The sequence below is a fragment of the Perna viridis genome, chromosome 6 (assembly GCF_037379345.1).
Source record: "Perna viridis isolate PV_CMFRI_1.1 ecotype Kerala chromosome 6, ASM3737934v1, whole genome shotgun sequence".
Taxonomy (NCBI): domain Eukaryota; kingdom Metazoa; phylum Mollusca; class Bivalvia; order Mytilida; family Mytilidae; genus Perna; species Perna viridis.
In genome coordinates, this window is record NC_142450.1 from 11579978 (window position 1) to 11594692 (window position 14715).

General features: G+C 32.4%; 2 protein-coding genes across 2 annotated transcripts in view; one reads left to right on the forward strand and one right to left on the reverse strand.

The window, feature by feature from the left end:
• On the reverse strand, window positions 1–3995 carry LOC148613654 (uncharacterized). Its single transcript, XM_088587119.1, has 2 exons — window positions 3566–3995; window positions 1–1491 (listed from the first exon to the last, which is right to left on the reverse strand). The coding sequence occupies exons 1-2, from the start codon at window positions 3856–3858 to the stop codon at window positions 1332–1334; spliced, it is 453 nt and encodes a 150-aa protein (XP_088443245.1). The 5' UTR covers window positions 3859–3995; the 3' UTR covers window positions 1–1331.
• The window catches only part of LOC148613655 (uncharacterized), a 20764-nt gene continuing 8541 nt past the window's right edge, over window positions 2493–14715 (forward strand). The window contains exon 1 of the mRNA XM_088587117.1: window positions 2493–2594. The gene's annotated coding sequence lies outside the window, so the exon portion shown is untranslated. The remainder of the gene's footprint in view (window positions 2595–14715) is intronic.

The following is a 14715-nucleotide window of genomic DNA, read 5'->3' on the forward strand; positions in this document are numbered from 1 at the left end:
TATGTATCAAAAAATTTTATTGATTGAATAATTACCCCATTATTGTTAATACAGATTACATGTTGTTTTGACAGTTTACTTTCTGTATCCTTCTTAAAAACATCCGTTACAATGTGACAAGTTGTAGAGCCTATCATTGATCTATTTAATCTGAATATACCTTACATCTTTGGTACATACAAAACACCGGACTAGAAAAGAGCATTTTGTTAAGGTTGAATTGCAAAAGACGAACTTCTACCCCCTTGTAATGAAAAATCAAATTGATCTAAATCTGAACGTACACAGCAATCTACATTTTGTTCACAATATTTTACTTTAAACATTTCCGATTTGTTCTTTTCTAATTTAACACAATGATTGATTATAAATGTATAAACGGAATTAACAAGAAATAAAAACGGCTTTCTACACTAAGTACAGCACTGGGTCGAGGTTACTTGCTTGATTTAGAACGGACTTCAGATAAAACCATTTCATTCCTCAGCTTGAAATAGTTTCATATCAAAATGTTCTTTTAATAGTAACCACGACCGATTAGAAAATGTGCGAAAAATAAGAAATAAAAACAAAAAATGAAACGGTCAATCATCAACAGAGTTAGTAATGACTGTTGCCATGGAAATATGCAACATGGTTGCCTTAAATAACACAAACAAGTAGGCATCAACATGTTGCTGGTACAAGTGTTGACAATATGAAAATAAGTGGACAAGTCAAATAGCTTGTAAATAAATGTCTTATTAAATAGTAAGTAGAAACTTAATGGTTAAACTTTTAAATTTCAATTATGAGGTACACAACTGTTACATGTAATACTAGAATGTGGAAATAAAAAGTACAACATATACAAACAAATATGAAAATCTGACACTGCCAAATTCTAAGTATATTTGTACCATTTTTTACAATTGACATTTGTGATTACTATATTCAGCTAACACACAAAACATTAATTTCGACATTTAACGGTTCATATTGCAAGAACAAGTTCAGTCCACAGCACTCGTGTTGATTTTTTTTCTTCGCCACAGTCTGTTCTAAGTTGAAATATCCAGGCCAATCCTTATGTGCAAAAATCCATTGAATGAAATCTGAACTTGTTAAAAGTGAAGAGAATTCATCAAGCACCACTTGTGAGATAAAAAAAAATTACAAGAAATCACAAATAGCACTATAATTACTCATCACAAGATGAAAATCCCTTTTCAATGGCAACAGTCATCCAGCGCACCAAAGTCCATATGCATGTTTATTTTCAACCAGTAAGCAGTTATTTTTTAAAAACAGAGCTATGTTTATTTTACATTGTTTCATACTAGCAGTCAAAACTATGCATTCTTTAATAATTTACTTTCTATTTCTGAGCTGGTCAGTTCATGTAAGTCATTTGCTTGAATTTCTACCTGTACACCTTGTACAGCTTTCTTGATGGCATCTTTGCTGGATGCGTACAACATTTTGGGCTTTATACTTGTACTGTCAGGGCTCCTGCAATGTACAAATTCAAGTCATTAATGAAGTACAGTGGTGAAATACAGTGTATGACAAGGCCACATGAAAACACTGGAATCTTACCAAGATTACCTTTACTCTCATTTTTGTGTGCTTTCTATAAAAGACAACTAATGACCACAGATGTACAAGACATGGTCTCTAAATTAACCAGACATATAGGATGCTAGTAGAAGTTACAGACCCTTGTAACAGAGGCAATAGCAGCGTCACAAGCAGTTTGTAACATAGCAAACATCAAAGTCACAGTTGTGGGAAAAGATGACTTATTGCCTATGAAATACAATGAAGAAAAAGGTAACTACACATTTTCTTATTGAATGTCTGAGATTTATTTCACCTAAGAGAATTTTTTTGTCTTTTCAGTCTTTCTGATGATCCCGTATCTTAAATAGACATGTGCAAGAACCTATTAGTTAAGTTTTTGTTATTGTGATCAATATTTTTTTCCTTTTGAAACCAAATTTTGCCATGCAAACTTATGAAAATTTTGAAATATGCCAATTAAGAATGCGGTGTCTGATTATTCCTTTATACACTATATTTACAAGATGTCATAGCGGGGGAGAGATTAACGGTCCTACACACGCCAATGGCGACCAGAAATGTGCCTGGGTGACCATTTGTTGTCTATTTTGGTAGCCCAGCTGGGGAAATTGTAAACAAAATTCTCAACAAAAATTGTGGTCAGAATTTTAACTGGTTATCATTCGATCTGAAAGGTAGCATCCCTAGTTTAATTGTATCAGCAACCAGTTCTAATAATACAGAAATCATTCATAACCGATGTCGGTTTCTTACTAAAAATTGCTTAAAAATTTCTGCATACGGTATTTTGTAAAATGTGGAATTTTACGTACCAAAATTTTGTCCGAAAAAGTCTGGATTACCAGCCTCAAAAAGTTAATCTTGACCCCTGAACAGAAAGTTTTACTCTGAAGTTACAAATGTTGCTTATCTTATTTCACCTGCAGGTGAGATGAGGAAATCACATATTGGCTAACGCAGGTGAGATGAGGAAATCACATATTGGCTAACGCAGGTGAGATGAGGAAATCATATATGGCCTACCTATACAAGTAAGTGAATGATTGTGGTTTTGCGCCTTATGACATAGATTTGATGCATTTCAGGACAAATGAACACACCTTGATTTGTAAATGTCAATTTACCAGATTTTTTTCAGTGCTAGCTCACAGAAACAATTGCCTGCAGGTACACTACAATCAAGAAAAGTTTCAATTTCTCCACTCTTTACAGTGGAGTCACTCATGTCCTCCATTGTGACTCCACCACAGTAAAGCCGGGATAAAATTGCTCCATTTCAAAAGTTATCAATATGTTTTCTGTCCTTTACAGAAATGTTATCTAACTGCTAAACCATTAAATATACCTTAGTATCATGACAGAAGAAGTTAATTACATGTACATGCAGACAATTTTTAAACTGTGAGTCAACGGTGGAGTGTGGAGAAGTTAAAATTTGTGTTGACAGTATTGCAGGCATTTCATCGCTCTCAAAACATTATTCAGACATCGAGCCAACAAATAAATAAAATGTACAATATAAGAAACCTACTAATAAATTAATGTTTCATGTATATTTTACAAATATGAACTTGAGAAGGTATACATGTACAACAGAACAACAAGTCTAAAAAAAACAACCTCCTCACACTAGATATTCAGTTGAACCTAATTGATGTGACGACATTTTGATAATAAAGATCTATCCCAATAAATTTACAAATTATCATTTAGCAATATAAGAGAAACTTGTAACTGATTGTGATAACAATGCCTTAGGAAGAAAGACAACTTCACAAAATGACTCAAATTAAGGGTGAGCAATGCTTCATAATTAAAAGTTACTTGTAAAATAGATGGGTCACTTGTGCACACTATTGGTATTTAAGCAACAGAAATGTCATTTTATAAATATTGTAACCAGACAGAGGAGTATATTGACATTTGACATCTTCTTCGGGTATGTCCATGTGACAACAAAGAAAGAATGTTTTTTAATTTGTAGATTAATTCTTTCACTTACCAATGAATAAATACTATCTTTGAATTTTTTGTTGAGAGCTGTTGGCTCCTCTCTTGATCTTCTGTCTTTACGTAGTCGTAATCGTAATAAATGTATCTAGGCTCATTCCTCGGGAGTTCATTGATCAGTGTATCGAATGTAAGCTCGCCTTTTGGCCACTCTTTTTCGATAACTATTTCCTTAGTCTTGTCCACGTCTATTTTGAGCATCAGACAGCTAATTGTGTGTTTTAATTTCATTTCGTTGAATTTTGAAACGATATCATCGCTAACGGTTACCCCTGACATAGCCATCTTGAACGGTTGAAGTGTATTGGAAAGAAAGAACACGCCGCTGACGCTTTTATTTTGGGTCGAATGGGGATCGGAAATGACATCAAAAAATTAAAAATAATTCCAAAAATAATGTCACAAAAGCTCATATAATAGTTTTCCTAATGTATTTCATTATTTATCATAGTCAAAATATATAAAAATGTTTGCTTGATATACATTCGTGTAATCGCTAAATTTATCCTATTTTTTTAAAGGTTACATACAATTCAAATTGCCAAATTTGGATATATAATGCTGTCTTCGTGTTCGGTACATTAACATAATTTATTGTTTCCCATCAACATGACCATATTTGGCTGTAAAATTGTCTTTTGTTGTGTAAAACCTGATATCCAAATGAAATGTATTAATACTTTATTTGGGCATTGTTTACCTGTATACGTAGGTAGACAGTGACTTTAAAGATAGACTCCTAATAAATGCGAAAAATGAAACTAGATTCACGCTTCATATACCTTTAATAGGGCCCGTTTAAAAAAGAAAGACAGCAAGTTTAGATTTCTTTATAATTTTGCCAATGAGGTATTTATGTAATTATTGTTCATTCAAGTAACAGTTTTTGTAAGAACCATGCAAATTCTGTAATATGTGATACGTACACCCCAAAAAAGGCTACATATTTTTTATTTTTGTTATTAAGTTGCTTTATAGGGCTATGTGACGAAATATATAATTATTCATATTGATATTTCTGCTCTTAGGAGATAATTGACATTGAAAATCCAATGTTTTTTTTAAATATTAAATATATTAGTGCCAATTACATAGTTATCGATCCCTTAATTTTGAATTCTACAGCATATTTTATATAATTTTTACCTCACAAGAGCACGGGTTATCTGAAAAGCCACATGTTAATTTCTGTTAACTAGAACATTTTAACAAAATATCAAAAATAAAAATATGTAGACTTAATTTCCAACCATGTATCACATTTTGCATGATTCTTAGCTGGAGTGCCACTTAAACATGGAGTTCAAAAGTCGAGCAGACTCATTATAATGTGCTCCCTGAACGGACTGTCACTGTGAAGGACTTCTTTTGCGACTAGAGGCACGGAATTATCCTTTTATCATTGCATTTCATTCAGATAAAACCATTCCATTCCTCAGCTTGAAATAGTTTCATATCAAAATGTTCTTTCAATAGTAACCACGACCGATTAGAAAATGTCCGAAAAATGAGAAGTAAAACAAAAAATGAAACGGTCAATCATCAACAGAGTTAGTAATGACTGTTGCCATGGAAATATGCAACATGGTTGCCTTAAATTACACAAACAAATAGGCATCAACATGTTGCTGGTACAAGTGTTGACAATATGAAAATAAATGGACAAGTCAACAAATAAAACAGTCCTGTCATTTTCAAATAGTGGTAAGTAAAAACTTAAGGGTTGAACTTTTAAATTTCAGTTATGAGGTACACAACTGTTACATGTAATACTAGAATGTGGAAATAAAAAGTACAACATATACAAACAAATATGAAAATCTGACACTGCCAAATTCTAAGTATATTTGTACCATTTTTTACACTGACCTTTGTGATTACTATATTCAGCTAACACACAAAACATTAATTTCAACATTTAATGGTTCATATTGCAAGAACAAGTTCAGTCCACAGCACTCGTGTTGATTTTTTTTCTTCGCCACAGTCTTTTCTAAGTTGAAATATCCAGGCCAATCCTTATGTGCAAAAATCCATTGAATAAATCTGAACTTGTTAAAAGTGAAGAGAATTCATCAAGTACCACTTTTGAGATAAAAAAAAATAGACTCAAGAAATCACAAATAGCACTATAATTACTCATCACAAGATGAAAATCCTTTTTCAATAGCACCAAAGTCCATATGCATGTTTATTTTCAACCAGTAAGCTGTTACATTGTTTCATACTAGCAGTCAAAACTATGCTTTCTTCAGTAATTTACTTTCTATTTCTGAGCTGGTCAGTTCATGTAAGTCATTTGCTTGAATTTTTATCTGTATACCTTGTACAGCTTTCTTGATGGCATCTTTAGCTGTTTTACACGTGACAAAGTACTACAAAAATGGCATCTTATCTTAAGGAAATAGGAAAACGTAGGTGTTTTAATTGGAGATAGGTGCATACCAGCAACTAATTAATTTTAGAGGTCGATTATATAGGAAAACTATTGACCAAACTTTACGATAAATATGATGACTTTTCATTCAGAACGGTCAACTTTCCTTTCATCTGTGGCAACTTTCCTTCAGCACCTTCGTATGCAGCTTTCATGTTAAAACTCATACGTAATGCCAGAGCTTGCTGTAACTGCGCAGACTTCTTATAATTAGGCTTCTGGAACAGGATTATGTTTCTACAAGATTGAAGACATCACTACAAGAGTTTTATGGTCGTCATCGTGAACTATTGGTGTACCGGTATTTATCTACACCATAAACACTGATTTGGCCTCCTAAACAACCGGTTCCTGTCACTCTGCTCCTGGTTCCAACTCCCGGGTTCCCCCCTTATTTTCCAGGTTCTTGCAGCCTGTTCAACCCCCTCCCCATAATAAATGGAACAATTGTGCAAAATTTTAGAGAAAACTAATTGATCTGTTATCATCTCCATGGAATCAAAACGGGAGGGACAGACGGACAGAGGTCATCATACAATATCACACCGTTATGTGTCGTAGGCAGTAGATGTGGGATCTCCTTTTTAAATTTCTGTGTTCAAGACAAGTACACTTTATAAAATTTCCTTCTTGTTACCATTCATATATTTTTTTTTGTATTTTTATACGATGGTATTTTAACTATGGCCTGTAATGTGCACTATAGAAATAAACTAAAATAATGAACTCTCTCTCGATCCATTTCCAAATATCTGAGAGGTTTTTGTTCGAATTTACACCTTTGTTAATGTAGTTTTCCTTCATGTTACTATCTGAAATGCTTTCTGTTACTTTATTTAAAAATGAAATTACATTTTTTTATATAATGACAATGAAAATGAAAATAGAAATAGGTTTTAAAATGTATTTAGATTTGTATGCTTTGAATTAAAAGGAAAAAAATCACATTATCTCAAAACGATTGTTTTTAAATATCGTTAAAACATGCAATTTTCCTTGCTGATACATTATATATTCCTTCCTGTTATTTTTTATAACAGATTTAATGATAGATTATATCTTGAACATGAATTATAATTTTGCCATGTAATACTTTCAATGCATTTTCATGTTGAAAATCGTCAATTTAAACTTGTAATTTTCTTTCTTGTTACCATGTCTGTTCTTTCCTGTTACTTTTTTTTCATATATATGTTTCCTGTGTGTTTTTGTTATTATTTAGGTCAACTCATCAGCAGAAAATTATACTTTCTCTTGAATTCTCCTTTTAGAAAAGTATTCTTTTTTTAGGAATAAAGCATTTCTATTGTAAAAGTCACTTTCATTTCCTATCTGTTACTTATTCAAATCTTTGCTGTTACCAATTTAATATTTATTTTGTTAATTTTATTATCAAAAAGAAAAAATAATTTAAAAAAATTACTCATACTTATGTTACTGTCCCTGGATTACATTCTTTTGATTACCGCTATAACCTTGGTTCCCTTGATTACTCTTACTCTAAAATATAATCTTTACGCACAAAATTAAGCTTTTGATATTCTTCACAATTTTACTATCGGTAAAAATCCGAAATTTTCAGTCCTGTTACTGTTTCTTTCCCTACTGTTACTTTTGATGGTTAACAGAGAGGAAAGTAATAGAGAAGAATTACGCACTATTTTTGCACAATTTGTCCGTAGTAAATGTACACGTACTTCATGCTAAACACGTGTAGTAATAAATGTCTTTAATACACTCATACCAAGACAGGTTACATATAAAAATATTTTCAAAATGTACAAGAAAACATTGTAACAGGGGAGAACCAAAAAAAAAAGTCCTATCTGTTAGTCTTACCTTGGATGTCATCGGATGTTTTAAACTGGCCGCTCAAACATCTTGTCTTATGTGGTAATGGATTCAGGAAATGATGCTGATTAAATGCATTATGGGGAAAATTCCTTGATCTTCTATGCATTTGTATGAATGAGAAAAATGTCACCGGTAACAGTAGGGAATTTTGGTCAATTTTTAAAACATGGACACTATACTTTGATATGAATTTTATCAAATTTTTTACTAGTTATAATAAAATAACACCTACGAAGTACACGAAAAGTACAGTATCTATGATGATTATGAACATTAAGCCGGTATCTCTTTAAAGGAACTGGCTATATGAAATTGAATTGTCAAAATTTAGGTCTGGACACACTGAAACTGGAGGGGTTCCTAAATTAAAAGCAGTATATTATTTTAGTTCGTAATATCCCTAAATTTAGTTAAAAAAGGATTTTTTGGTCATAAAATAACAAGCATAAAAAATAATTGCGGTTGAACGTCTCGGACAAGAAATTGGACAATTTCTGATATTAACTCAGGGAAATTTCCTCTTGTTGAAATACGATAAAATTCAATTATATAACAACCAGTTTTCAATGACTCGGACCTCTAACAAAGCACCCAATTTTCCGTCAAGTGAATATGTTATATTTTTCAGTATCGTTAGCACAAGAGTACGAGCAATTGAGTAAATTGTCATTGAATACTGATATACTTCATCTATTCCATTTTATATTTTGAATTCAATTTACAACCTCTTCCCCAACATTCTATACGACTATTTTAAGTACAATCTATTTGACTAACGAAGCAATAATCACCCGGTAAAATCCGTTGCGGTGGTTATGGAAAATAGGGTTGACGAGTGATAGTTTTGCTGTAATATCTAAACTTGAAGAGCATTAAAAGATCAACATGTGTATAAAACAAACAAATACACGAGCAACGTCTGACTCCTTTTGCTGGAAATCTTTCAATTATAATGTATGTACAATTCTGGCATAACCGAGCTAACGATGTCCTAATAAACCCTTTTGTCTTGAGTTTTTAAAAAAAATTATCTATCCTAAAATTTAAACCAATATGTACTCTTAATGAAATGAAAATAATATCTCAATTCTTATAAAGCGTGTCAGAAATATGCTAGAAATTGGTTTGAACAATACATGTAATATTTATACAGAAAATAATAAACAGACAATTTAAATACCGTGAAATTTAATTTAAAATTGCATTTTGCAGGTGATTATTGACAACCAAAAGAACATCTTGACATTCGCGTACCAGCAGCTGCCCTCAACCTGGGCTGGACATTTTGGTTTATTTTCAACATATTTTATTTGTTATATAAAAGTACACCAAAAAGGATTGGTCAAAAGTTAAACAACATTAAATAAGTCATCTCCAACAATAAAATAATATTTAACACAATAATTGAGATAAATGACGAAAATACTATTATATATGATAATAATAAACATGCAAGCATTTTCATAGTCATTAGAGACGAGTTTGATATCTTCATTTTTTTAATTACCACTTGATGTAGAGTCATCCAGCATATTACAAGTTTCTTCATCATTATATCATTAATTAACCTTAATTTACGATTAAATTAAAACTGTGCACTATTAAATACCATGGTCTAACATAAAGATTTGATGTTATACCATTACTTTGACGTCACAAAAAATAAACCGTGCATTATGTGAAAGGCCGAACGCCCTATTGATTTCCTTATCCTGGAGATTTGTTGTTAAAAAAAGAGCGGACTTGACTTTTTATGAGCAACTCGGCGGGCGTTTCTAGAAAAGCAGAGGACGCTTACCCTACCGGTGCACCTGGTCTATGCACCCAGTTTTTAGTGGAGTACGAGTTGCTCATTTGCTTTTGTTACTTTGTATGTATGATTTTAGTTACTTTATGTTCTTTGCTGTGTATGTCTGTTTTCCATGTCTGGTCTTTGTCCCTGGATTACATTCTTTTGATTACCGCTATAACCTTGGTTCCCTTGATTACTCTTATATAATGCACGACCAGTAGAATTTGGAATTAGTACATGAAAATTAGTCAGATTTAATGAAATTGTGCTTAATTTTTTTTTCAAAATTGTTAACATGATTTCTTTGTTTCTTATAATAATTTATTTCAGTGGGAGTCTTGGATCTCTCAGAATAGAACCAAACTTTGTCACCAAGCCTAATTGTTACTTTTGTTTGGGGAACGCATTTTTTTTTCAAATCACAGACATTTCTAATGTAAAATTTTGGTCATTTACGTTTTTTCTTTTAGATTTCCAATCAAAACTGGATTATGCATTCATTACAGGAATCAACATTAGCATTCTTATAATTCTAGATGATTCTTTTATAGGATCTATTAGGGCCGGATACAAATACTTTGAAAAGGAGTGGTGCCATCTGAGGTTCCTCAGAAAAAATGGTTGCTAGGACATTATTTGCCAATTTTTTTTGGGGCAATTTTACACATAAAAATGACAAATTTTCCATTAGGTACTCCCTGAACCCACCCCCCTCCCACTCGATCCGCCGCTGTCTATAGACACTATGTGGCATATTAAGAAAACCTACTGTAAATTCGTGATCAGTGAAGTATTTATCTGTCGGTATTACAGTATATGAGAATCTTTCATACAACTGTTTGATAAAAGGATAGGGTCAAGAAGTGAACGACATGTCTCTCAAATTCTTGTCAGTTCTGTAATTGCATTTTCAAGTCCTCACTTATTCACATTATCTAATGAATCGTAATAACAGCCAGTACTTATCGTGCTTTTTCTACTAATTTATTTACCGTCAATTTACTTATATGTTGTTGGAATTTATGGGTGGGGGGTAACTATATCGATGTACCTGTGTTTTATGTTGCTATTTTGGTGCCAAAACATCTGCCAACTCGATCAAATACTACATTTCTAAGTGAAAACAAAATGCTTTCCGGATATGTGCGATTTTCAAATTCTATGGCTGTTTTGGTTTTATGTCTTTTTTTTTTTACTTTCACAAATACGAAGTTTTGCTAAAATTTGTGTTTTATTTACGGTATTAAAAAGGGAAATGGCAATATTTTCTCAAAATTGGCATATCTGTATCTGCAGCGTTTCTGTTAATTCTGTCTCAATAAATCGGAAATGTTTTTGATTCTAAATATCGCTACCAACTGTAATCATAAGTTTTTATCGGTGAAATTCACACAAAACAGTGTCCCGCCCATAGAACTTTGTCTATATTCTTGAAATATTGAGAAAGTGCATACTAATGAAAAGATCCAACTTAAAAGTGTATATCAATTTTATCTGTAATTCCTACTGAGTTCAATATAAATAACTGTTAGCTTAGGACCTACTTTACTCACATTTATCGCAATAAGAAGTATTCCAATTCACACATGTACGAAATTATGTCTAAAGGTAAATATGACGGATAAATATCTACTATTACTGATTTAGTATAGAATTATCATTATAATCGTTCTGTAAAATAGGTTGTTAAAAAAAGACAACTCAATCTTTAGAGAGATTAGAATATAATTATCCGAACTGTAAAACAACTCTTCCGGGTTTCACAAGTGTCCCCCGGACTTGCTTGGACAATAGAGGGATTTGTATAGTTTTTTTTTGCTTTTTTTACTTATTGTATCATTTGGAATATTGTAAACGCTTTGTACAGATCTTTCTACGTATAGTTTCCTTTAGCATGTTATGAATTTTAAAAATATAAAAAATAGTGGTTAAAAACTTGAATTGTAATTAACTACTGCATTGTTATACTGCCTAAATATTGGAAATTATAAATTTATAAATTTAGATGATCTGAAACGCTAGATTAGAATTTGTTTATCCTGCAATGAGTTCATTTAAGGGCAAATAACAGGTGTCAAATAAATTGTTGCTTTAATCGTATAGTAGCGAATAAAGCAAATCACTCCGCCCATCATTGCAATCGAATCTCCTCTGTCAATCTGTCAGTCACAGCGTTCCGAAGACATTGGGCCATCCTTCTCCCAAACAAACATGTCTAGCCGTGTCAATTCAATGTTTTACGGCGTAACTTTGAACATTGCCACTTTGAATGTGTACACACACACAATCCAACAAATCAATAACTTTGTCAAAAGTGAAAGTAGGTCACGGAAGAATTTATTTCACATCAGAAAAAACATGTTAACTGACGGAAATTGTTGTTTTATTTTGAATAATTATGTTATGTTTATGACTCGTTTAAAAGTAAATATTACAATTTACAATATTTCATAAGATAATGTCCATCTCAGTCTCAGAACTACTTTTTGTCGCGGGTTTTCAATGAACGACAAATGCTTGGGGCCCGCGAAAGGGTCCTACTTTTGAATTAAAGTCATCACTTAGTCCACAGGAGTTTTATGGTCGTCATCATGAACTCGTGGATCGTTATGATGTATCCATCTGCACCATGAAAACTGATATATTCAACGGATCATGGTTTTTCTTTCCTCGTTTGTCTACCCCGGACTTGACTTTTTATGAGCAACTCAGCGGGTTCTTCTAGAAAAGCAGAGGACGCTTATCCTACCGGTGCACCTTGTCCATGCTCCCAGTTTTTAGTTTCTACTTTATGTTCTTTGTTGTGTATGTCTGTTTCTCATGTCTGGTCTTTGTCCCTGGATTACATTCTTTTGATTACCGCTAAAACCTTGGTTCCCTTGATTACTCTTAACAACACAAAACCATCACAATTGACTTATTGCAGGATAAACACAATATTAGTGTATTACAGAAAATATATAGAAAGTATTTGTATTCGGCTTGGAAGGGAGTAACTGCTCGGCTGAGCGTCGCATTTACTTCCCCTTCCTTAGCCTCATACAAATACTTTCTATATTTTCTGTAATACACTAATATTGTATATTTATCTCCAAGCAACGAGTAGATAGTTTATAGGGATCACCTTGTCCGTCTGTCATTTCTATCCGCCCTAATTTCATGTAGATTTTTCACTATATGGAATGATAGAAAATCTCAGCTCCCAATGGATGTTTTGATTTTAAATCTGGTGTGTGGCTCTCTCCGATATCAACCTTTTGTACGAGTCGTGTATGCCTAGCGGTCTCAGTATCGTATTAATTTTCTCATGGACTTCTATAGTGAAGTGCATATCTTTAGGGTTTTTAAAAAAAAATATGTAAATTAATTCAATAAAACTTTCACTTATTTAGCATTTCTTAGGACATGTGAAAAAATAATTTCCCGCAAAGAAAATAGGGTGAGTCCTCGAAAATCGGACAGAAAAGTAGCCTTGAACTATAAATAGCCATTTTCCCTACTTTCACTTTCGTTTTGCACTCACCAAACCAACCTTTCCAGTGGAACATTTTATTTTATTATGTTAGATTTTCTTTTAAAAAAAGTTCTTCATCTTACAGTGTGATGTTTGCTCTATTCTATAAGTCATTGTTCATATCTTTTGATAAAACATTCGTACACCCGCTCAGGGATATGCAATACGATACTGGTACCTGCAAAACTACGCATGCAACTTCATGCTTGTTTCAATTGTATTCAGTAAATATACGTTCCACTTCTCGTTAGGAGCATTTTTTTGTAAAAGCAAGCACTGGTTTGATAATTAAATGATGACAAAAACACACCGCTAATAATGTAATTGTTGCTTACAAATAATTGATTAAACTTTATTTTGAAAGCATGTGTGTGTTTTTTGTTCTTTTTCTTTTTGTTGTTTAATTTTCGTTCTTCTTTAGTTTATTAATAATGAAAATCAAATAATACAAGTAAAACTTCAATTTCAATAAATAATATTCCTCTATAGAGTTAAACATATTTAAAAGATCTGAAATTATGTCATTCGTATACGCATCTCTGTACGTGATATTATTTTTCTGGCAGATAAATTCATTTTCTGTTATGTTTGTTTACTATTTTCTATTTACATTCTGATTTGGTTTAATGTGTGTGTAACTCATCAAAATTTAAATGAACAGTCGTGGTCGATGTCCACATGTCTCTGAAACCACTGAATTTTTGTATGATTCTTCCTTAGAGTGAGTGTACCCTGCAAAAAGTTATGCTTCGAATTTTGATCAATCGACAAATATGGTCGACTAAAATTAGAACAGAGTGGTCAGACACCAATTTATCACGTAAAATCCCAAACCTGATTGGTTTAGCAAAATTTTTACACGTTCAGTGTTCAGCATGTTAGAGAGTAATCAAGGGAACCAAGGTTATAGCGGTAATCAAAAGAATGCTATCCAGGGACAAAGACCAGACATGGAAAACAGACATACACAACAAAGAACACTAAATAACTAAAATCATACATACAAAGTAACAAAAGCAAACGAGCAACTCGGACTCCACTAAAATTAGGGAGCATGGACCAGGTGCACCAGTAGGGTAAGCGTTATTAGAGTTATTGCCCTTTTCGAGATTTTATTTTGGTGTTATTACTTTAAAAATAATCTACTGAGCAGAATTCCATGAAAGTTGATAGGAGTGTTCCTTTTGGTATCATGCACAGAATGACCATAATGACTTTTTAACCATGAAAAAAAACAAAGAAAAAATAAAATATAGCTTATCAAGCAGGGTCAGCGAGTCCGGCACTTTATAGCCTCTAGTTAATCAATTCTAGATTCTACAAATTAATGCACGTGTGAATTGTCTACAGTTTGGTACAATTCGATTGATAATTCTATTTCTGACATTACGAAACTAAAAAAAGGCTAACTTTCATGTGAGAAAGTTTTCAAATAAAATCTAATTTAACTATGTCCCCAAAAATGTTAGCAGAAACTTTTGTGAATCTTTTCACCTTAAGCTAAGATTGGGCTAGATAATTTATTCCATGTCATTAAGTTTAAAT

What these genes read in the sequence shown, in the direction of transcription:
- LOC148613654 (XM_088587119.1), bottom strand. Translation starts at nt 3,858, where the DNA reads ATGGCTATGTCAGGGGTAACCGTTAGCGATGATATCGTTTCAAAATTC. An exon ending in AAGATAGTATTTATTCATTG is followed by an intron (nt 1,492 to 3,565) that starts GTAAGTGAAAGA and finishes TGTACATTGCAG; the next exon opens with GAGCCCTGACAGTACAAGTA.